Source organism: Petaurus breviceps, unplaced genomic scaffold, assembly GCF_028583685.1.
Source record: "Petaurus breviceps papuanus isolate PSGF00001 unplaced genomic scaffold, PetGlider_PUasm1.0 91133, whole genome shotgun sequence".
In the NCBI taxonomy this organism is placed as follows: domain Eukaryota; kingdom Metazoa; phylum Chordata; class Mammalia; order Diprotodontia; family Petauridae; genus Petaurus; species Petaurus breviceps.
This window is the reverse complement of record NW_027187419.1, coordinates 96,986,592-97,012,454: the sequence shown is the minus strand read 5'-3', so window position 1 is coordinate 97,012,454 and position 25,863 is coordinate 96,986,592. Positions and strand designations below refer to the sequence as shown.

General features: G+C 39.2%; 1 protein-coding gene across 2 annotated transcripts in view; it reads right to left on the bottom strand.

Moving 5' to 3' along the window:
- Positions 1 to 638: 638 nt before the first annotated feature.
- The window catches only part of CERS6 (ceramide synthase 6), a 304,360-nt gene continuing 279,135 nt past the window's right edge, over positions 639 to 25,863 (bottom strand). Inside the window, exons 9-10 of one of the 2 annotated variants that reach the window (XM_069079811.1) lie at positions 10,040 to 10,196; positions 639 to 6,767 (exon numbers count right to left, since the gene is read on the bottom strand). In XM_069079811.1, coding sequence (XP_068935912.1) covers positions 6,603 to 6,767; positions 10,040 to 10,196 — 322 coding nt within the window. In that variant the 3' untranslated portion in view covers positions 639 to 6,602. Of the gene's footprint in view, positions 6,768 to 9,065; positions 9,443 to 10,039; positions 10,197 to 25,863 lie in introns of those variants that run through there. The other variant, XM_069079812.1, reaches the window with a different exon arrangement.

Sequence of the window (25,863 nt, the reverse complement as noted above, 5' to 3'; positions counted from 1 at the left end):
AGAGAGAGAGAGAGAGAGAGAGAGAGAGAAAGAGAGAGAGACAGAGACAGAGAGAGAGACAGAGACAGAGACAGAGAGACAGAGAGAGAGGAGAGATGCCAAGAGATCAAAAGTTGTTGTATGAAACACACATCCTTGGTCAGGAGATGAAATGTGGCTCTTTGGGCTCTGTGTGTTTCACGTTTCTGGATTTTTTTGGTGTTGAAAAATTGGGACAGTTGACATGTCTTTGATTCTTCTCAGCATATTTTCCCGAAATAAGTGTTCCAAAGAGAATTTCGCTTTGAGGTTTATGTTCTGAATTTTGAAGAAATATTGTGTTGTATCATAATGAAAGGTCAAAATACCTTTCCAACACTGAGTGCATTGAAATGACTCTGAGGATGTGTATTGTAAATGAAATCACTTAGGATCATAGATTGATTAGTGGGCTTAACTTTCTCATTTTAGGGATATGGGAATTTGGGCCCATAGAGATCGAGTGACTTATCCAGAGTCCCTCATGTGGTCAGTATCAAGAGGTAGGATTCAAACTTAGGTCTGTGACTCTAATTCATCATTTCTCACTCCCAGGAGGGTAGGTAAAGAGCCTGCAAAGATTAGAGTATTTCCACCTAATAGAGAAGGATAGTCACTCATACATTTTTAATACTTATCTTTATTATGAAAGTGTTTTCAAAGTAAAATAATCCACAATAATGATTGGTTCCAGAGATTCAAGGATGAATAATTACATTTTCCATAGTAAAAAAAATCATCAAAACACAAAGTAACTCCCAAAGTTCAGTTATGCACAATATCAATATAATAAAAGAATTCTAATAAGCTAACCATACTTCACTCCATTTCTGAGAGCTGCTCAATACAGATTTGTCTGAATAATAGAGGTGAAACCATGTCATCTGCTCCATTCCTCACCAGAGGTTAAAAGAACACTACACCCCAAATGCACTGTGACAAAATGACGATGGAGGTAAACGTCTGTGCAAACAAGACTTAAACATCTCTGGACACATCCAAACTGTGTTCTTTGCAACTACTATAGGTATTCTAAAGTCAGTTCAATCCCAGTCAATCAATCCCAGTTTCCAAAGCCTTCATGGCAACTCTGAGAAGAAAAGTCCTTTCGGTGAAACACTATTTCCTACTGATCATAGAAATGACATAGACAGCTCCTGTTTTGTGATGTCAAGGCAACTGCAGTTTACAGTAGTCTGGAAAGTGGGGGTTAGTCAAGGGTGTTTTGGAAGGGACTGGACACTGTGTGTGACAAAGTAGTTCACACAAATGTAACACAGTTCAGACAAATTGAATCACACAAAGGAAGAAGTGTGGCAAATGAGTATTTGAAAACCTATCAAAGAATCAATGGCAGAAGGGAGACAATTTCCTGTCTTTCTTTTGTTGAAAGTAACAGGAGGCTGGAAGGATGTAATCCTTTTGAGATAAACACTAGCATCCCGTGCCCCCACTTCCTGCACAATCTTAATAGTGTCTAATCTTGTTGAGTTAGAGCCATCATGTGCTGATTATTTCTAGTATCTGCTTACAGAATTTTTCCTCTTTTGTTCTAGGGGGTGCTTATTTTTTCAATACTTTTCTTCTTGATTTTGGGGTTCAGCCTGAACCCAAACTGAGAATATTTTGCCCCCCACTTCCAGAATGCCCAACACTGTTGGGACTCTGCAGAGTTCTTTGATGATTATATGGTGTTTTCTATGAGCTTTGGTACAATTTTCTCTATTAAAAAATATTAGAAACAAATATTTCTAAACATACAGACTGAGGCAGTGTGGTTTAGCAGAAATAGTATGTGTCTTAGAGACACAAAGAACTAGGTCCAAGTCCCAGCTCTGCCTTTTATTTTTATTTAATTTTGGAGGCAATTGGGCTTAAGTAACTTGCCTAGGGTCAAACATCTAGTAAGGGTCTGAGGTCACATTTGAGCTCAGATTCTCTTGACTCTAGTGCTGGCACTCTATTTACTGCACCACCTAGCATTCTTCTTGTAGGAGTCAATCTGACCCTCAATTTCCTTCTCTTTAAAATGGGAATAATGCTGCCTGCTTCTCACCCCCTTAGGCTTTCAACAGGAGAGACTCAATCTTCCCCATGGATAATCATTATATTATATGATAGGCAAACATTTCTGAATACTACAAGCTGGATGTTGTGCTAGGTGCTGCCATCCATTCTAGCTGAAGGCAGAATTTGGCATTAAATGTTTTTCTTTGATATTTTGTTATTAAGAATTGGCAACAATGAAATATTACAATATTTTTGGTATTCTGGGAATGGCACGATTTAATTTTATTGACAGAGTCAAGCTGATTCTGGAGGTCACAAGCTCTTTCCGGTAATTATTTTACTACATCTTTGATGACTCCAAAGGTTGTTTATGAAAACCTGGTCAGTTCTTTCTAGTATGTTATGAGGCAAGGGCAATGAGCCAAATAAATTCATTTTTCTATGCAGATTTGATAGGAACTAAAAGTGACTTACTTTGGTCCCTTTCTGACCAACTTGACAAGGATTTTATTTTATTTTATTTTTTGCATATGTCCTGACATGTCAGTGCCCCAGCAATTGCTTCCTTGATCTATGATAAGCATATAGAACAGAAACCTAGAGGTCACTGTCAGAGCAAACCTTGGGGAAAAGAGAGCCAGGAACATTCTCAGGACCTTAAACCTTAGTATGGATCGTGAATACATGTCTTCTTGTTTCTAAAGAATATCTTGAAACCTCTCTGGTATTTACAATAATAATAAATCATTTCTGTTTATATAACATTTTAAGATTTACAAAATGCTTCACATACATTATCTCATTTGAATATAATTATGACCCTGGGAAATATACTAACAAAGTTTAATCTTTAGAATTATTTTGTGTTGATTTAATTTTTTAAATAATTAAAATTTTATAAGAATGGGCATGAAGACTTAGGATAATACTCTAGTAGATATTTTCTAGATGGTAACAGAAATTTTTGAGTGAAAACACTACTCTCTGGGCAAGATAATGGTGTGAGTGAATTATTTTTTAGTCCCTTGGCTTTCTTTATGAATAGTTATAGGGGATAGGCTTGGGCCAACTGAAACAATGACTTTTTTTTTTTTTACTTCAGACCAAATAACACTGACGTTGCCTTGAAAGGCTCAGACCCTTTCTTTTATGGATTAGAGAATACAAAACGCTAAAAAAGTAAACTCTATCAAATACTTAGGATTTAATTTTGGCAAAGAATTGGATATTTTTTGTTTCTCTTTCACTTTTGGCAGGCAGAAATTTGACATTTTTCTTTTCTCAACTGGCTGCACTTTTTGGGGATTGCCCACCTTTCCCACATAGATTCATCTTCATTAAAAGGCTGCTTCCATTTGAATGGGCCCCAGAGCACAGTCTGTCTAACAGCACAGTTGGGGTTGGATGTTAATGAAGTCATGGGGAGAGGTGTCTACAGTATGTATATCTGCAAAAATTGAGCTAAAATAAATCCCAAATACTAACAACTGTCCTTCCCACTCCCCTCACTTCCATTAACAAAGTTCTAATTCTACTGAAGTAGCTAGAAACCATGAACTATAACCAGTTTATACACTGTAGTCAGAAAGACTCTACTCTCCCAGCACTCCAAGGTACAGTTTTCTGTAACTTATGTTTGGATCAGCAGTATGACAGGAAGGTCAACAATGGAGGAAAAGGTGAAAAGATATGTATGGTGGAAGCTTTACAAAAAGACCTGACCAAGGCTAAGTGTGGTTTGGCTTTACCTACTTTTTGGATTAAATGCACAGACAAAAATACACAGGTCACACTTCTAAAAACAGATCAGTTCAATTTGACTCAAGGCCAAATTCTAACCATCTAATTCTTTTTTTTCCCCTAACATATCAAGAAAATCTATAACATTTTGGAATAAAAACTTTTTTTTCCTAGAAGTTTTTCTATCTATCCCCTTCCCACACACATGGATGGCATTAATGCAAACTGGAGGGTGAATGATGTCTACTCAGGGCTATGTTATGCTAAACTATCAAAAAGTCTACACTTCCAAGGCTATGACATTGGTGTATGTCATATATTACCCTCACCTAGCCTTGAGAGGGGGATTCAGAATAGAATATATATGCATGTATATACATATATGCATACAAAATGCATATATAATGTATATATTTGTACATACATATAATAGTTTATCAAGAGAGCCAACAAATTCAAAGTCATTAAATTAAAAGAACTCCCTGCCCAAGAGCACTAAATGAAATATGGATCTACATATTCTTGGAAGGACTTGGTTAGATTAAAATCAATTGATATGACACTATCTTTGGGGTCCACCCAAACCTCCTGCTAACTGACCTTCTGGATAAAAATATAAACCACAACCTAACCTGAGCAACACTCAGAAATCATCTACCTAATCCTTAAGCCATGATTCCTATACCAAGTATTCCAAAACTCATTGTTCTGAAATTATTTTTCCAAACAAAGAGAAAAGCACATGGCTTCATTGGGACCAGTTCCCATACACACTTAGGATTTGATGCTTACATTCCATTCATTATTTCTGCTGGAAATCAACTGGACTGAAAACTGACCATAGAAACTAAAGCATGGTATCACATAACCTTTTCTGTCTTTATTTTAAAAGATGAACTTTCTCTTCTTAATTTTCTAACATCCTGGCATTATTTTAAAACAGCTCACATTTTCAGCATGTTTTCAGATGACAAACAAGTGCTATTAATTCCTTTTGATTACTAACGTAAATGCACAAATATACACATACACACATTCTGATTTTCTGAACTGAAGAAATGGGGTTCTATGAGAAGTAGTTATATTGCTTTCTCAATGACTCATATCTTTCCATATCTCCTCAACCACTGGGATAGGTTAAACCAGAAACTGTTTTCTCTGAAGAAGTGGGAAGATTCAATTCTTTAATCTGTGATCTAGTTGAGACAATTCTTTATTCTTGTGATAAGGAGGAAAAGCTATTGCTCCTTCCTCCTTCCCTCCTACATTAAAAAAAAAAGGTTCTTTGGTTCATGTGTACCTTTCTTCCTCCCTTCCCCTTCCTCCCTTCTCCCTTCCTTTCTTTCTTTCCACGTATAACTGTCAGAAAGGAGGTTTAAGCAAGTCTGTTGCCCAGAAATCTCTCACTGCCGATCCAGCCACCGCTAGGGAGAGCAATTTTCCAAGAGGAAGTTAATGTTTCCAATAGGAATAATGCCCAGTGGAAACTTGCGAGGAACTAATAAACAAGTCTACCTAGAGGGATTTCGAGCATCAATCTGACAGTAGCTTAGTTTATAGAACAGGCAAATCATTCTGGTTTTTGGATGAGGAAGAAGGCCAAATCTTCTTTTCCTTCTGATTTTATCAGGCATAATGATTACATATGCACACATGCACGCGCGCACACACACACGCACACACACACATGCCCATGTCAAATACTATAGGAATTTTAAAAGCTGGATGCAATAAAGTGCTCAACACTAAGGAGAACTCTTTGAAGGCTCTAAAAATTGACTTTTCTATTTGAGCAAGACTTTCAGCTCGCTTTCTTCCATGACAAGGCAGACTATTACAGCAATTCTAGGGAGAGCTGCGAAGCCTGGCTGAAACCTTTCTGCGCATGCATGCAATAATGACTAATCTCTGAGCTGGTGGGCTCTGCTTTCATCCTTCCCAGCTCATAGAGACAAATTCTCAGTATCCAATGTGACTTCTCCATTTACAACGATGGACCTGAGCAAATGTTTCTCAGTTGAACCAGAAGCAATGCAAGATGCGATATCCTGCCAGGGTTAAGCTTATAAGGCAGAACTAATCTGCAACTAGGAATTTACCATAGCCATTGACGTAAATATATCATGGGTATGCATACAAGCAATGGAGCCTATTCTAATGCAATTAACTACCAATTTAGTTTTAAAACAATGCTAAAATAATACCCTATAATAACCACTGTTTAATTTGAACTGCTAATTGATCACATTAGAGAGACTACTTACAAAACGAATTCAGCCTGTTTAAACTTTACATTGGGAGAACAGCCACTGTGAATTGATCAGCAATGTCAGAACCGGCACTACAACACAAAGGAGGCAAACACATCTGGAGCTGAGCTGTAATCTGCAAAGCTGCCTTGAGCTTACTGTAAGGGACAACTCAAGCTGACAAATACTTATAGTGGACTAAGCTATAGCAACAAGAAAGGACAGAAGAGATTGGAGCATCTCTCTCATAAAGAATTTGCAGAGTAAAAGGAGTGAGGCAGTTCCCTTTTGTCCACAGATTTACAAACAAATACAAAAAATAAATAATATTCAAAGACATTACATATGAAAATACTGTTCCCGTTTGGGTCAATAACATATACATACAGCATGCCTACATATAGAGAATGGAAAGTCTTCTTCATTCACAGACAGGAAATATGGCAGTGCACTATCAGAATGCTTTGATAATCCTAATTTTTGTTTCTGATGCTGAGATATAGGAAAGGGACCGCATTCGCAACTTAGTTAAATACTTCCAGTAGCAAAGAGTTCACTTTGTTCAGGTCTTGTGGTTTAGAGTAGTTAGTGTTCCTCTGCGCACGGACCACCTGTGAGGTACCCATTTGTGCCACTGGACCCGCTGGTCCCATTGGTGTTGGCGGTGGGGTTGTGTGGGCTCTTTGCAGGAAGCACTGACTCTTCCTCATCTGAGCTGGATTCGATATCACTTCGGTCATCCTTGGACACCTGTAGAATGCCCAAATACAATCAGTTCATGGGAAGTCACCTCTCTCAGGGTCATACCAAGAAACACATGCATTCATACAATATTGAAATAGATACAAACAGTGTGAAACAGCTCCATCAGACTAAATGATCTCTAGAGGTTCCCTGCTTGTTCTGATAGGCCATGACTCTAAGAATCATCTCATTTTCTCATGTGCATTGGACATGAAGTCAGAAAGTCAAGTTCAAATCCTTCCTTAGATGTTTGTTAGCTTTGTGATCCTGGGCAAGTCAGTTAACCTTTTGGGGCCTCAGTTTTCCCAGCTGTAAAACGAGAGGGTTTTTTCTAGCTCGAAATCTATGATCCAATGATAGGATAGCACAGCTGGATGGAAAAAATTGCTGTAGGACTGCAAGAGAATTACAGGAGTCAGCTGTTAAAATACTGGGATCCAGGTTTAGGTATCTTACTCAGTCATTTAAGATATGATTCGTCAATAGCCTTACCAAACCAAATCCACCAGCTAGGGACTGACAGATTTTAAAAGATTGCTAGTCAGACAGTATCTAATTGAACTGGCCCATGTTGTTTACTAAAGCCTGAGACTCTCATACTGATAGATCCTGTTATGACTGCTTTAAAAATAAGTTTAAATTTGATTTTTATCATTTTAGAAATAGAAGCTATGGATGAAATAGCAGAGTCCAGACAGAAATATTGAGGTATGCTAATCTTTTCATATATTTATTTCACTTAGGTCTTGATTAGTAAGATTTTTAATGACCCTAATATGCATATAAATTTTTGGTTAGAAATGGGTAGATGGAAGGTGCTTCTAGGTTTCAGCTATTTAAGGAAGAAACGTCGCAGTTGTGTTTTTAAAGAAATCTTGACTCCAGGAAGAATAGGGTCTGAAACTTTAGTAATTATGGATTACAACAAGATTTAAGCAGACCTAGGAAAATTCAAGCATATTCTTTGGAGTTCAATTTTTTTTACAAGAGGCATTTTAAAAAGTTATATAAGTCTGGGGGTGTGGGGATGGGACAATTCTAAGAGAAGGCTTAAAATCCCATGGCTGGAATCCTATCCTTATATACTCTCCTATATCTAAGTGCTCAAGAATGCTTAATCTTCTTAGTAGAGTCAGCTGATCCTGAAAAAATACAGTTTGGGAAATAACCTAGTCCCTGTAACTCTTTTCTAGTGAGGGGAAAAAGAAGTGATAGTCTGCTGCCTTGAAAATCTTCCTACTAGCTTAGTACAATGTAAATCTGTCTAACCTTGTTCATCACTTCTAATGCTGTCTATTCAAAACTGAAGCTTACCCATTTATAATAACTACACTGTAGCCTTTCCATGACACTATTTGATATAAAGCTCATCCATCATGGTCCCCCAACTTGAGGGGGTTTAGTTCTTCAAATACCTAAAGGATATCATCAGTTTATTTTACCTGTAAGGTAAAATATGGCATAAGTCCCAAGCATTACTAAAATTAAGCTTTAGGATATGTCTTATTCCATTTATCAGAAATGGTACTACCAATAAAAAGAATCTACATTTGCAGACTGGTGGAGTTTGGGCTAAATTATATTAGGAAAAATCTATATAAATGTTACCTTCAGAGAAAAAGTAATCTAGGACACCAGAATCACTTCTTCCCTCTGGGAAACACAAATCTGTAAGCCATGCTTGAGAAGAAATCTTAATGCTACAGATGAGCTAGGAACAGCAGCTAAGATGCTTTCAAGCATGATATCTGCAGTGAAACGAATGCCCAGCTCTTCATAAAATGGGAGAAAAAACAGAAATGATGACAAGTCTGATAGAATAGGAAGTAATAAGGATGAAAGTAATCCAGTTGGTATTGTCCTACAACTATTCATTCATACAACTATCTGAGTTATTATTTTTCTCTCCCAAATGAAGACTTTAAACACAAGTAAAGCCATTTTGGATAATGCAATTTAAAATTTCCAAGCCTTAGGTTTAATGCACACATTTAACCTTTACATAGGAGCTGGTCATCTGTTTTCCTAGCACACTTAGAAGGCTGATTTTAATCTTCCCTGGAGAAAATTTCAGTGCTATGTTATCCCTAGATAATAACCCTGAAGAGGATGAACCAGTATCTCACTGGAAGGCAGGCAGAGAATCCACAGAAGATCTGGCATTGGGTCTCACAGATCCTGTCTCCTAATCTTGTGCTGGTCCTGAGTACTGTGTTCTGTCATTCTCCCCTGAAGAACAAGTCATGTCACAATCTAAAGCTCAGCATTTTCCACTTTGTCCTTGTCTGCTTGCCAAAAGGTTGAATGTGGATGGAACATATTCTTCTACATCCTGTGGTCTCCCTCACACTTTAAGGATCAAAACCCACAGTGAAAGATCAGATAGAGGCAGAAGCAATACAGTGACTGTTCTGAAGAAATGCTGACTCATGTTTATCCCAGGGACAGAAAACTGGACACCTCCATAGTAGGTTAGATTGCAGTCAGTGGTGTGAAGGGGCATGAAGTGGATGTTAATCATGAGCAAGTCTGAGTTGGAGCATTCCGTTAATTCAATCCTGTTAGAAACACAGGCATGTAGGATTTTTTTTATAAAGCCCCCTCTAATAGGTTATGGTTACCCAGTATACGTACAGAGACAGGTCTAAGAAACTTACATGCAAAGGATTCCATTTCCCAGCCTTCCAGGATGGCAGGAGGAAGAGAACAGACAAGTAAAAAAAAGTCACAGAGGATGTTTCAGAGAAATCTTTTGGCAAATACAAATAGATGACTAAGGAATAGAATCAGAGAAGACTTTGGGGAAATCAGCTCCATGAGTCTACTGTGAATAATAGAGATTCAATTTGTTTTTGCTGAAATTCAGTTGGAAGATAATGCTTTCCTAGCATCATTTTGAGAAAAAAGTATTCAAAATGGAGAAAGAACAGCATTTAACTAATACTCTTCTCATAAAGAGTAAAATGTAAATATATTCTTTTTTCCACGAGAGAGAGAAAGCACATAAACAACATGCCATCATTAAATCTAAAACTGTAAATGTAGAACATCTACATGTCATCATCAGTGAAGCAATGCTAATGCTTTCCACCATAAGTGAACACTAAATAAAATAGTAGGAAAATGAAGCCTTAAATTGACTAAAGTTTACATTAAGTACTAAAGAACAACTGTTTTGATAGAATATAGAACAATAAAAAAAGGTTACTACAAGATTGGAAGGAAAGATCAATGCTGTTTTCCCCAGAAAATGCTGGAAAGGGTTGATGCTGTCTTACCTTGCCCTTGGAAATAGCTTTGCAAGCTATCTTTATAATCAGGTAAGACCAGAAGCAGTTCAGGACTTGAATTAGCAACAGCAACAAGTTGAAAACCCACCAGGATGGGTAGGGTCCAACAATTTCCCAGCTTTCAAACAATGTTGTGTTTAATACCCTAGAGAAAGGAAGAAGCAAATAGTCGTCAAACACAGTCCAGGTAACTTTGCTATCAATGGTACTCCTGATACAATTTAGAACAGTCTGCATCCAGTGAATATCCTCCAGTCACTGAGTCCCTAGAGCGCTGCCTCTCCAAGTATGGCCCACAGATCATTGGATTATTGTGGGGGGTCCCTTCAGGTAACCCCAAATCTAGCTGCCTTAAAAAGTATCAATGTTTGCAACATAACACTAGCCATGCTTTTGTTTTCGGCATGAATAAGTCACTTACATTATTGTTCACTAGTATTTCATCGAGGGCAACATGGCACAGTTCACTGTGGGCATTCAAGTCAGATGGCAGACTTGGGTTCGAGTTCTGACACATCCTAGCTACGTGACCAGGGGCAAGTCACTTGGTCTATTAGTGGCCAGGGCAATTCTCTCAGACTAGAAGTTATAGACCAGCTGTTAATCTGTGCTGCTCACCAATGAAATCATACCAGCAAAATCTTATCGACAAAATCATAGGTTCAGACCAAAATTATTTTTCATTCAACACGGCATTATTCTTCTCATTACTTCTAATGACCATTTCCTGCTGTTTCGAGTAAAGGCAGCATAGAGTTATAGAAGGAATACTTGGTGAGAGTCAGCAGAATTGGATTCTACTCCCAATTCTCGACACTAACTAGCAATTTGCAGTGAGGAATGACCTGTCTGGGCTTCATTTTCTTCAATTATGAAATGATGGAGTTGGACTAGAAAATTGCAGTCCTGGATCTGAACGAGGACCCAGAGGACAATGAGCTAGCCTTCTCCTGTTACAGATGAAGAAATGTGAGATGCGGGGAGGTTAAGTGATTTGTCTAATAATGCGCGGGTAGTGTCAGAGGCAGGATTTGAACCCAGGCCCTCTGATCTCAACATCAGTGTTCTTTTCTAAGGCCCTTTCCAACTCTAGAATTCTATAGTTCTTAGTAGCCGGAGTAGATGGTTTATGGCTCTCTTGTCCTATTAAAAGTGGTCTGTGTAAGGAAAAATTTTGAGAACTTCTGTGCTAATTTAGAAAAAAAATCTGCAGGAGAGGCAGCTCAAATTGAACCATCTTTGTTTATAAGGTGGGATAAACGGAAGGAAAGAATAAAGAGGACTAAGAGGAAGAAAGGTTTTTTCCCTACTCATTTTCCTCAGTTCTAGTAATTAGCTAAATCATCAGAGGATGCTGTTTCGGCTATTTGTTATAACACACGTTTTTTTTTTTTTTCTCATTTTTTTTCTGGAGGTATAGAGCACTATTTCCCGTGTCAAGCTGGGCTGTTTCTAAAAATGTGCACGTAGCCCAGTAACCAACCCCGCTACTGCTCACATACCTGTCTTGCTGTCACACAGAAGAAATGATCATGTCATCAATTACTCTTCCTCTGGGTAGTAATAGTGGCAAACCAGGCTTGTGTGATAAGCATAGCAGGACATACTGAGAGCCCCAATAATCTCCCTCCTCACTGAATTCTGCCTCAGAGCCCCATGCTTATTTTGAATTTCAGAGGGGATTCGGATTTTCTTTTTTTCATTTAGCAGAAAAGAAGGCTCTGCAGAAACGGTTCTGGCTGGTCAATGTTGTTCATTACAAAAGAGGTGGGAATGATAGGGGTGCCAGATAGGCCCTGCTTCACTAATGCTTTCACACTAATGTGGAATTAGAACATCTTCCAAGTCAGGGGCGGCAAGGACCCATACTAAGTTCTGAAATGCTGCATCAGAATTCAATAGCTATGCTACAGCCAGCTGTAAGCACCTCTGCGATGCTGTTCAAAGGTAATAGGATTTCTTTGAAAATTGACTTGGCTGCCTCCTGATATACTTGGGAAAACATCAGGGTACCACAGGATGTATCCCAGTGAGAGGCTAGGCATGAAAAATAACCACAAAATATTGAGAATTTGGATTGAAAAAAGTATCATGCTACTGTGTGGTCCCCGGAAAACCAATGAACTCTAGAAATGAAGGGGAAAGAGAAACCAAATTGGAGATCACCAAAGTGCACATCACTGCTTTGTCACCACACCGGCCATTCATCATAGATGTCAAGTGAACCTTTTTTTGCTCCTTTTCTAGTGAGTCGAAAAGGCACTGATTGGTCTCTGGGAAATTTTAATCAATAGGAATCCATAAATATCTACGGTATTAAGTACCTACTATGAGCAGTGCATTACCATGTGCAATATTGTGTCAAGTTACTTCAGTCATTTTCATGTAGTTTGTCAAGCAAATAAGATCTAAGTAGTAACCGAGCTAGAGAGATTATTACCCCATATGAAAATCTGTGTGCAATTCACATTTGAAAAAAAAAAAGTAATATTAATAAGCATTTATTTCTTGGGCACCTACTGTGTGTTGGAGATAATGCTAGGCATTGAGGATAAAATGCAATAAATGAAAACAATTTGGAGGAACTTACGTTCAAATAATGGAGACAACAAAGATGTATATCACTATATATAAAATATGTACACACATATAAAATACAAAGCAATTAAATACCAGGTGATTGAAGGGGAAGACATTAACATTTGCGAATCAGGAAAGGGTGCTTGAACTGCATTTTAAAGAAAAAGAGGCATTTTATGAGGCAAAGGCAAGAAGGTAGTGAATTCTAGGCATGTGGGGCAGTCAAGTCAACAAGCATTTAGTTCTTAAGCACCTGCTATGTTCCAGGAACCATTCTTAGCAGTGGAGATACAAAGGGCATTTTTAAAAAACCCTTGTTCTCCAGGACCTCGAAGTCTAATGGGGAAGAAAGCATGCAAAACATCGCTATACAAACAAGATTTAAACAGGGACCGCACTAGCATTAAGGGGGCTCAGGAAATGCTTCTCACTGAAGTTGAGACTTGAAGGAAACCCAGGAAGGTAGGGGTCATTGAGGAGGATGGGGAGGGCTCCAGGTATGGGAGACAGTGAGCTGGGAGATGGCGTGTCTTTGTGAGAAAGCTCAGTGTCCCTGATCTCATAGTAAATGGAAGGCAGTAAAATGTAAGAAGGCTAAATAGATGCAAATGGGCCAGGCGCAGATGGGTTTAAAAAGCCACAAACAAGATTTTATATTTGAGTCTAGAGGTAATAGGGAGACACAGGACTCTGTCCTGGGCCATCTTCTCCTGTATTATTTTTAATTTAAATTTTTTTTTTTGCCTTTTTTGGAGGAGGGAAGGCAGGGCAATTGGGGTTAAGTGACTTGCCCAAGGTCACACGGCTAGTTAGTGTTAAGTGCCTGAGGCCAGATTTGAACTCAGGTTCTCCTGACTCCAGGACCGGTGCTCTGTTCTCTGTGCCACCTAGCCACCCCCAATTGTCTTCTGTATTATTTCACTTGATCTTACTGGCTTCCATGGATTCAACTATCTTCTCTATTCTGATGATTCTCAACTCTACTTAACTAGTGCTAATCTTTCTGTTGACCCCCCAGTCTCACATCTCCAACTGTACACCTTGAACTGGAGGTCTTCAATTTAACACATCTCAAACTAAACTCACTGTCTTATCCCCAACCCTCCCCTCTTCCTAAATTCCCTATGACTACCCAGGAGGCCACTGTCCTCCTGGCCCCCTAGTTTCACACTGTCCTCCTCAGTCTGCCACTCTCTCTCTCTCCTCAAACCTCATCTGCTGCCAAGGACTGCTGATTTTACCTTTGCAACATTTTTCATGATATATTTTCTTCTCTCCTCTGACACTGCCACCAGCCTGATGAAGGTCCCTGTCATGTTACACCTGAATTATATCTGCTGGCTGATCTTCCCACCACAGGTCTTTCCCTATGCCAGTCCATCCTCCACCCAGCTGCCAAAGTGGAGATCTGACCATGTCACCCCTCCACTCAAACTCTAGCAGCTCCCGATCAATTCCAAGGACAAATGTAGAATTCTCTATCTGATGTTCAAAGACCTTCATTATCTGTGCCCCCTCCCACCTTTCTGGTTTTTTTATACCTAACACCACCCTCTCACCCCCTCTACTCTGAGATGGTGACACTGGTTTTCTTACCAGTGTATTTCCTGGCTGACCCCCATGCCTGGAATGTTCTCCTCCTGGCTTTCTTGAAGCCTCAGTTAAAATCCCACTTTCTGCAAAAAATCTTTCTTGGTTCTCCCTTAAGTCTAGTGCCTTCCCTCCATCCATTATTTCTGATTTATTCTGTGTCCTGGACCCTAGTTGTGTGCATGTTGTCTACCTATTAGACTTGAGAGCCAGGGTTGTTTACTGATTTTCTTCGTATCTCCAGGGTTTTAGCACAGTGCTTGGCATACAGCAGGCACTTAATCAATGTTTATTGACTGAATGACCTAAGAGTTTATTGAATTGGGGGGAGATGGATGTGACTTGGTTAGATCTGCAATGTAGAAAGCTCAATTAAAAAGCTCGGTGAGGGATGGATGGGAGTGAGGAGATACTTGAGGTGGGCAGACCAACCAGTAGGCAATTATAATACTCCTGGCATAAAGTGATAAAGACTTGTATCAGGCTTATAGCAGTATCAGAGGAGAAAAGGAATCATATTAGAGAGATATTACTATTTTTTTGGAGGGGGGAAGGCAAGGCAATGGGGGTTAAATGACTTGCCCAAGGTCACATAGCTAGTACGTGTCAAATGCCTGAGGCTGGATTTGCACTCAGGTCCTCCTGACTCCATATCTGGTGCTATCTGCTCACTGCACCAGCTAGCTTCCTCAGGAGATAGCGTGAAGATAAAAGGAGCAGCTAGGAAGCTTGATGGGTAGAGTGCTGGACGTGGAGTCAGAAAGACTTCTGTTCCTGAGGTCAAAACCAGCCTTAGACACTTACCAGTTATATGACCTCGGACAAGGCTATTTAAGCCTGTTTGCCTCAGTTTCCTCGTCTGTCAAATGAGCTAGAGAAGGAAATGGCAAACTCCTCCAATGTCTTTGCCAAGAAAACCCCAAAATGGGGTCACAAAGAGTTGGACATGACCGAACAACAACAATGAAGACAGAATCAACAGAACTTAGATTGAGGTGGGGGAGACTGTGGTGTCAAGGATGAAGCCTAGACTGCATTCCGGATGACCAGGAGGAAGGTGGGGTGGGGGGGAGAAGAGCTCAGTTTTAGACACGTTGAGTCTAAGGGTCCATAGGACAACCACTCTGAGACGTCCAATAGGCATTTGGAGATGACAGACTGGTATTCGGGAGAGAGGTTAGGGCTGGGCAAATAGATCTGGGAGTCATTTCCAAAGAGATAATTAAATCCATGGGACAATTAATACAAAGGCATGGAGTATAACAGATATCACAGTACAAACACTGGCCAAATGGTAACATTCGCCAAAACCTGACAGAGGAGACGGAGAGGCATTTGGAACTAGAGAGTACCACCATATAATATCATATCATTTTTTTCCTTTTAATTAGCAGCAGCGCCTCACCACTAGATGGGAGATTTGGCCTATTAAAAATAGGATATTTCATTCTCTCTGCCTTCTGCACCATGCTATTGGTGTGGGTCTGTAGCAGCAAGCACCCCAACGTTCCCAGGGTGGCTGCTAGCAATACAGGTTCTTGGATCTGCTTTGTTAAAGGAAAGCAACTCAAAATGGGTTAACAAGCTTACTTTAATCAGTCAGACATATATCGTTTACCTTGTTCAGGAGAAAAGGTCAGCACCCCGAACTTCAAAGTATACAGGCAGAATTATCAAGACAGAAACAGATCAAGTAGACAGATTTCTAAACTGTCCAACCATTCCATCCATACTCAGTCAACATCTGGGTTTTCACATCTGGGTTTTTCAAAGCCAGGGGCGCCCTGGACAACGGCTTCCCAGAATACAGATCAAATCACAGAATACTTCTCAAAGTGAGCCCCCAAAACAAAGCTACACATCAGGGCTTATATAGCCTTCTCCTGGCTCAGAGAATGTAACAACCTTTTGGACCCACTGGCCAATCAAAAAGTATCTACTGAAAAACAAGCCTCCCACCCCAAGCTCCAGGTGCACTTTAGCCTAGGGGCAGGGAAGATCTTTAAATGTGCATTTCCATTACAGGGTCTCACCGCCTGACCCAGTGCTACAAGGTAATTCTGATTGAAACTTGTCTTCTGAGACTAAGGCACTAGATCTGACAGGTCTTATGTACCCCATTATTAGAATTCTTTCATCAAATGAATGAACTAGCCATTTCCCCCCAAAGCTTTATCCAATATGCATGACTAATTAAAAGTAGTAGGAGTTGTAAACATACATCGAAAAGTAAAACAGATTTAATTATTATTCATTTTGGAGTATAAAGAATCCCTGACAATCATTAGTCATTGCATTCTAAAAACCCAACCTAGGAGAGTAATTTTAATAGGCTGTTACAAAATGTAAAAGACTCTACTTGGACTATGTCTTAATAACTCTCCTATGGTTCTTTCTTACTTTTTAATGATCCCTTATGCTAAATTGGATTATCTCATAAATATTATATAAGATAAGGTAGAAAATGGATATATTCAGGAAGGAGAGAGAGGTTTATGACCTGTTTTATAAGTAACAGAACAGAAAAGACAGATGAGCCTTACTTTAATAAGCCCCTTACAGACTTGAGGAGTTATGGGGTTTGGGATTCCCATATGTGAATTACAATAGCCTACTCTCTATCCACATCCTGTGGTCTATTTTAAACCTCCAAGTAAAAGGGTTTCTGTAGTCACCACATTCGCCAAAGTTCTAACTATTTATTTTACTTGACAGTTCTCCAACTAAAATTTTTAATGAACATGGAGACATCACATTGGTCTTTTTGGATCACACTTCTCATAGTAAGTTTATATATCTTACATATTCCCTAAACTTAATAGCTGCTCTCATAGCATAATGATGTCTGAAACATTAAGGATGACAGAGAGAACAAGAAATGTGTGGGTTTTTAAAAAATTCCTGAAGCAATCTCATTCTACAAATGAGTCATGTGGTTGGACACTGAAGATAAGGGATCCATCACTAGAAAAGAACCTTTCAAAGTTTAAGTTTGTTTTTATTTTTTATTTATCTATCTAAAACCATGCTAATGGCCACTAGATTATCAGGTATGAAAAAAAAGTAATATTCTTTTTCCAGGTGCCACATAAAATAAGTGTCTTCACCTTGAGAAGATATGCCTGATGACAGTAAGCTTTTTTTTTTTTTTTGGAGGGGGAAGGAAGAAGGTGTCTAGGTCACTCAAGGTCGTAAATAGGATCATAACTTCTGCTTGAGATGAGTAAAAAAAAAAATTAAGGCCTTCCATGAGGAATATGAGTCAACATGGATAGTGATCTGCCTTAAAACTAGGATACTCTCTAAAACCCAACTCAGAACTTTGGCTCAATATGAGAGTCAAATGAAGCCTTCCGATGTGTCGTTTTCTACCTTAGCACACTCATGTTATATACACTAGCACACCAGCAAAATGCTGGCTTTCCTTAAAGATAATCAGCAACCTAACAACATGTCTTTCTCAGCCCAAAGGAGGCTTTAGATATAAATGCATTCCAAAACTGCTTCACAAAACAGTAGCTGTAATCAAAATGCTGGCATTCCAAACCTGCACTTAGGAGGGAAAAAAAAGGAGGGAGCAGGTTATTGAAGCATTGTACTATGAGTTTTTAGGGCTTCCTATGACATCTATTTGATGTTTCCACCTGTTTCGTGCCATTTAGGCTTTATTTCCTCCCCCATTTGTTCTTTTCTAAAACATGTGTTTCAAAGACACACACAACTCAGAATTCTTCTGACTTTTGGGGTTTGCAGGCTTGTTGCCTCTTAGTCTGATAGTTTATTTATTATAAATTAATTAACTTATTTTTAGTTTTCAACATTCTCTTCCATAAGTCTTAAATTTTCTAGGCCTCCCTCTCCTCTTCCTCCCCAAGATGACACGAAATCCAATATAAGTTCTACATATATATTCTTATTAAACATATTTTCACATTAGTTGTGCTTTATAGAAGAATTAGAATGAATGGAACGATGAGAAAGAAAAAACAAAATGAAACAAAACAAAAGAGAGAGCATATAGTATGCTTCAATCTGCATTCAGACTCCATATTTCTTTGTCTGAATGCAGATAGCATTTTCCATCATGGGTCTTTTGGAGTTGTTTTAGGTCCTTGCACTGCTGAGAAGAGCTAAGTCTATCAAAGTCAGTCATTGCACAACATGACTGTTAACTGTGTACAATGTTCTCCTGCTCACTTCACTCAACATCAGTTCATAGAAGTCCTTCCAGGCTTTTCCAAAGTCAGCCTGCTTATCATTTCTTATAGCACAATAGTATTCCATTACATTCCTATACTACAACTTGTTCAGTCATTCCCAAATTGATGGGCATCCCCTCAATTTCCAGTTCTTGGCCACCACAAAAAGAGCTGCTTTAAAGATTTGGTACATGTGGATCCTTTTCCCACTTTTATGATCTCTTTGGGATATAGCTGTAGAAGTGGTATTGCTGGGTCAAAGATAGTCTGATCATTTAATGCAAGGCTTCTTAAATTTGGTTCCATGAACTTTAGGAAAAAAATTTTATGATTGTATTTCAACATAATTAATTTCTTTCATAATCCTCTGTATTTTATTTAAGGTATAGGCTCCAGACTCTGAAAAGGGTCCATGAAAATTGGTTAAGAACACCTGGTTTATAGAACTTTATACACGGAAACAACAATATTGCAATGATGATTAACTATGAAAGACTTAGCTACTCTGACTAAGATAATCATTGAAGACAATTCCAAAGGATCCGTGATGAAAAATGCCACATGCCTCCAAGGGAGAGAACCAAAATTCTGAGTACAGATTGAAGCATGCTTGTTTCCCACTTTATTTTTTCTTGCCTGTTTTTTTCAAAATGGCTAATATGGAAATATATTTTCCATGTCTTCACATTTATAATTGATATCATATTGCTTGCCTTCTCAATGGGAGGAGGTGGGGTCAGTGCAAGAGAGAATCTGGACATCAAAAATTTTTAAAAAAGAATGTTTAAACTAACTAAATAATTTTTAAAACGAACACCTGGTTTAAAGTGATAAATATTGTATAGGCTGCAAAGTGGTTTGCATGCCCATGTCTGGTTATCTTACAAAACTTAACTGTAATCTCATTCATGAAAGAAGATTGTAATAGTAACAGAGGAGAAATTTCCTAATTGACACTAAGAAAGGTTAAATGAATTGCCCAGGGTCTTAAAGCTAGTAAGGGTGGAAGGCAGTACTTGAACAAAAAAGTCTTCCTGATTCTAAGCCCGGCACTGTGCGCCACCTAGCTGTCCATATTGAGGTCTCCTTGCTGGTGATGTTCCATGTTGGCTGCTCAAACTGTTTTCCTAGGTTGCTGACCTCTTGCCTTAACCTTGCTTCAATCAAATACCTTTCCCTTTGGCATTTATGTGTTCCTAGTCCCTTCCTACCTGCCTGGTTTTGGTCCCACTGCCTTAATCTGACTTATGATACTTGCATGCGTCCTGACTGCAGGTCAGTCGTGGCTCCATTTTGGATCTGGGGCTCTAGCTCTTCTTCCTGGGTCCTGCCCTATTTCTGTAAGTCCCAGCTTACTCCCTCTCTCCATACTCTTCTGTAGCCCAGACCATAGTCCAGGCACAGAAAATGAAAAGCTGACTATCCATATGACAGAACGGATACAGAAGGATTCTATTTTGTACTATGTCTCTTGGGAAAATGAAATCTATTCACCTGCCTCTTCGGAGTACACTTAATCTTTGACTTCTTGCTGCTGTAGTAGGCTGGTGCCATTTATATTTTCCCACTAGAAACTGAAATAGCTTCTTCTGTATTAGAAAGGTTCTCATTAAGCACAAACTCAGGCCAAAGGAGTTTGTCGTGATGGCAGCTAAATGGCCACTCTATTGATTACAGCTGACAGGAGTGATGTAATGTGCACATCTGATAGATAAGCGAGGCTCTGCCTCTTCTCCTGAAGATAGAACTAAGGGCATGCTACCATCTTTGTGCCTATACACTATTATTTATGTTTCAAAATGTAAGACAGAATGCAATAGGAAAGGAATGGAAAAAAGCATCAGCAAAACACATCACTTACTAGCCTGCAGATTTGAGTACTACTACAAGGGCTTGAGTACTTCACAAGACCACTGCAACCCAAAAAACTTTCTTTCTGTGAACCACGTCTCTACCAATTCCAAAGTAAATTTAGAAAATTGGAACCTTTAGACACCCTCCCCCTGGCCCAAGTCTACCCTTTTTCTTTGGGCAGGAATACTCATATCAGACCAGAAAGATGACTCTCCACTTCATAAAAATCACTAGACAGGACTATGATGCTGTCCTGCCTTGGGGAGAATCTTCTCACTGATGAATATAACTTTGCCAGCACATTTTTTTCTTTGCTCAAAGGAACATGAACAGAGGCAGTGTTGATTTATGATTCTTGTATGAGTTCGGATGTCAGTAATTCAAGAGTTCTAACTCCAGCACCATCTTTACCAGACTGTCCCTGCCTGCCTTTGGGGAAAGCCATCTAGCCTCTCAGGCTGTCACCTGCCTCAGCTGCAAAGAGGAGATAGTGATGCCTCCCTAGCTGAGAGGTGGTTTGCAGATAATGAAGGCTGTGTGAATGCCAGTGCTATGCAACAGACCAAAAGGAAAGATTCATAGCCATACAGGGGATGGTCTAGGTGGAAGGGTCTATTCTTTTTTTGATTTTTTATATAAGATCATAATGATTTTTAAAAATTTTTTATATTATAACAGTCTCCCCCACTATCCCACTTCCTCTTCCAGAGTCATCTTATATAAACATATAGTATTTTTAAAGAGAAAAATCAGCACAACTGATCAATATGTTGAAAAAGTCTGAAAACAGGCATTGTACAACACCTCCCATCTCCATGACGGGGTGGGTTGGGCGTATCCTCTCTTCATTCATGGCATGCTTGAGCTTTACTACATTCATTTTTATATTTTTTGTGTGGCTGTTCTTTCCTTTTACTTTGTGTATACTCTCTTCTTGGCTCTGCTTAACTTCATCCTGTCTCAGTTCCTATAGATCTTTCCATGCTTCTCTATACTTCATCTATTCTCTATTCATCACTTTGTTATTTGTTACAGCACAGTAATACTGCATTACAATTATGGACCACAGTTTGTTTAGCCATTCCTCAATCAATGAACATCCACTTTGGTTCCAACTCTTTGCTATCACAAAAATGCTGCTGTAAATATTTTGGAGAATACAGGGACTTTCTTCCTATCAATGGCTTCCTTGGGGTATAAGCCCAGTAATGAAGTTTCTGGGTCAAAGGGTATGAACATTTTAGTCACTTTATTTGCATGATTCCAAATTACTTTCTAAGATGGTTATGTCATTTCACAGCTTCTCCAACAATAAATTTGTGTGCTCATCATCCTATAATCCATCCAACATTGACTATTCCATTTTTTGCCATCTTTGCCAATTTGCAGGGTATGAGGTGGAATTTCTGGGTTGTTTTGATTTGTTTTTCTCTTATTAGTGATTTGGAGTATTCTTTAATGTGGTTGTGAATACTTTGCAATTCTTTTGAAAAATGACCTTTTGACCACTAATTTATTGGGGAATGGCTCCTTCTCTGATTCTTAATGACAGCAGACCCCCTTTGAAAATTTTGGGTTTGAGGGACAGGATGGTTCCTGTGTCATGGGTTAGCTTATATTATTTCAAGCTTCTGTTATATGTAGCTTTGTTTGAAGAAATGTAGTTTGACTTACAGGATTTCCAAATATTTTGTCATCAGCCATGTTATCATGAGATTGAACTATACTAATCCTCAAGAACTACTACAGCTATTCTTCCATTTCTGTTTTGATTCAAATATGCACAGAACTCAGATTTCAATTTTACTTTAGAAAAAAATTCATAGGAGATTTTACTAGTTAAAAGTAAAGCCTCAGCCACTTACTAGCTGTGTGACCCTGGGCAAGTCACTTAACCCTGTTTGCCTCAGTTTCCTTATCTGTCAAATGAACTGGAGAAGGAAATGGCAAATCACTCTGGTATCTTTGCCAAGAAAACCCTGAATGGGTTCATGAAGAGTCAGACATGACTGATAATGACTGAACCACACTATTTCTTTAAATTCTTCATATTTGGCATTCTTAATTGCATTATATGAATGCCTAAGCTAACTAAATGGTTATTTGAAGTCATAGCCCATGATACCTCTGTATCCTTTAACACTGTTGATCACTGTCCACTTTTGGATATTATCTCCTCCCTTAGCTAGAGAGACACCACAGTCTCCTGTTCTCCTCGTGCCTCTCTAGCCAATCTTCGTTTCCTCTCATTCCTTTCTTAGCCCTAATTAATGCTGGCGCCAGCCCAAGGCTGTCCTTGGCCCTCTTTTCTCTTTATGCTCTCTCTCTGCGCAATACCGTTCACTCCCCTGGAATCAACTACCCATCTGTGCTGGTGACTCCCCTATCTACATCTTCCTCTGAACTTCAGACTCACATCTCCAGCTGCCTTCAGGACATCTCCAGCTGGACGCTCCCCCAGCACCTCAAATTTAGCATGTCTCAGGCTAAATTCATTCATTACTTTCCCCCTTAAACCTATACCTTCTCCTAACATTATTATTTCTGCCAGTGGCACCACTGTTCACCTGGCCTTCCATGTTTCTAACCTTGTAGTTATCTTTGATTCTTTCTCATCTAATTAGTTAGCAGTTAAAATTCTGAAAATATTCCTGCCCTCCATAACTTGCCAAGATCTTTGTAATATCTCTGAATCCATCCTGTTCCTTCTCTAATCTCCCAGAAACTACCCTAGGATAGGCTCTCATTTTGATTTATCTAGATTGGTAATGTCACATAATGACTTAGTTTTAAAATGTAATACTATCTATATTTTATTGTATTTTTTATGAAAAATTTCCCAATTACATTTTATTCTGGTTTGGGTCTCTCTCTTAGGAGTGTTGTAGGCTGTAAATGGCTGTTCCTACCTAGACTATTTTTTGGGGGTCTTTTTGGAAGTGGGAAAGCAGGGCAATTGGGGTTGTGACTTGTCCAAGGTCACACTTAAGTGTTAATTGTCTGAGATCAGATTTGAACTCAGGTCCTCCTGAGTCCAGCTCTGTTCACTGTGCCACCTAGCTGCCCCCATACCTAGACTATTACTACAGATTCTTTACAAATTTCTTCTATTTTCTCCCTTCTACAGCCTGCCCTTTATAGTATTGCCAGAATCATCTCTCTGGGGCATAGGTTTAATCATGCCAGTTCTTTGTGACTTGCCCTGCATCACATAGCTAGTCAAGTGTCTGAGGTTGGATTTGAACTCAGGACCTCCTAAAACTCCAGGGTTGATGCTGTATGCACTGTGCCACCTAGCTGCCCCTAGCTCTTTCTTGTTGCCCCCAAACACAACTCAAAAATATTCACTGATCATTCTAGGCCTTATAGAAACTCACACAGTCCTATATTTCCAGCCTCATTTCAACTTACTCCCTTGTAACTATATACTCAGACTAAACTCAGACTCCCAAAGATGCACTGCACTATGGGCCTTTTGTGTACCTTTGTCTAGGCTCCTCCCTGTATTTGGAATGGCCTCCCCCTCCCCATCTTTACCTGCCACATGCTGACCTATTCTTTGTAGCAGGAACACTACCTCCTTAGGGAACCTTCTCAGATCCCTTCAGTTGACAATAGCCTTGCCCTCAAATTACTTACACACACAACATACACACACACACACACACACACACACACACACACACATACACACACTGTTTTGTAAATATTGACTGCACTTATCAGGTGCTATTGTATATTACAGCTCCCTGGTAGTTGTATGCAATTCAACAAATATTCTATAAGCACCAACTAAATCTAAGACAAGGTGCTAGGTACTGGGGTACAAAGGCAGGCTAGGGGTAGGAAACATAACATATAAATGGGTAATTAAACCCAGGGAAGTGTAAGAAGGTAGAAAGCACTAAGAATTATGACCTGGGGGAAGGAATAGAGAAAAGAAAGAGAAGGCTTCCCAGAGAAGCTGGCACTTGAATAGACCTTTGAAGGAAAATAAGGAGGGGGTGCCAAGTTCAGGGAACAGCTACTAGTCTGCTTGGAATTGATGTCGAGTGATTGCAGCAATATGACCTAAGTCAGAAAATGTAGCTTGAAGCCATAATGTTCAGGGCTTTAAATGCCAGGCTGAGGGGACGATGTTTTTCCCGAGGCAATAAATAGGAAGCCACTGGCATTTTTTGAACAGGTAGGGTGACACAGTCAATCTTGTGCCTTAGGAAGATCATTTTAGGAGGTCTGTGAAGGAGAAAGCAGAGAAAAGAGTCTGGAATTTCCAGCAGGTAGATTCATTAATCTTTTAATCAAGCCATTGGTAAACATTTATTAATCACCTACTGTGTGCCAAGCACTGTGCTAAGGATGCAAAAGTGCTGAGGATACAAAAAGAAGACAGTCCTTGTCTTCAAGGAGTTTTCGATCTAATGCAGACAATATGTAAACAATGATATGCAAAACAAGCTATATTCAGAAAAAATGGGAAATAATTAACCGAGGGAAGGGCATTAGAATTAAGAGGGGTTGGGGAAGGCTTCCAGTAAATGAAGGGATTGCAGTTGGGACTTAAAGGAAGCCAGGGAGGTCAACAGGCAGAGGCAAGAAGGGGAAGCATTCCACATACTGGGGCAGTGAGAGAAAATGCCCAAAGCCAAGAGGAGTATTTTTGTTGTGGAATAGGTATAACTGACAAAACCTGTTTGGGTTGTAGGGGTGAGAGAGATGGGAAAAAAATCAACGATAACCCCAAGTTTTTGAAACTGGGTCATTGAGAATATGCTCAGAAATAGGTTAGTTTGCAGGAGGGGCAGGTTGATGGGAGCCAATCAAAGGGTAGAGGTTTCCTCAACCAAAGTTATCATACTGATGACATCACAGGTCAAAAATAAAATGTTTTCCACATTATATAGAAATAATGTGCATTATTATTTCAGCTCAAAGTGTTTCACAATGGAAAATTTCTAGCTGGATAAATAATAAAATGGGACCAGGTGGTCTTTGAGGCTCTACAAACCCAGGTTCACTATAGCTGCCACCCACCTACACCCATTCCTAGGCGTTTGGTCAAATTTTAGGAGCTGCTATCTGTTATGAGTTGATATCCTTATGTAATTGAGGATCAAGACCTGGGTAGTCTTAGAGATGACAATCTAGTTCTCTATTTTCTTCCTCATAACTCCTGGTCAGATGAGTAATGCTGATAGATTTCAGGAGTTTGCTGCCCTCTAAATCACTCAGTTCTTGTTTTGACCTATATTATGTATGAATTGCATCCTTCATTCAATCACACAATTGGGCATGTGTGTGAACCTGGGTTGGGAGCTCATTAAAGAACAGCTGATCCCATTTTGTTCCCAGCAGCCGATGTCAGATACAATGGTTGTTCTTGAAGTTTCCTCTCCCTGAATATATCTAGTCATCCTGCCTTCTTTACACTAAACAAAAGAAACTCCCTTTTAAAATAAGAAATGTGTCTCCTCTTAAGAGAAAAAAAAAAAGAATAGAAACTGTTCTCCTTTGGGAACAGCTGCAATTTTACTTCCAGGCAACTATCAAACCCAAGAAAGTAGAAATGGTCTATAAAATTGTGAAGGG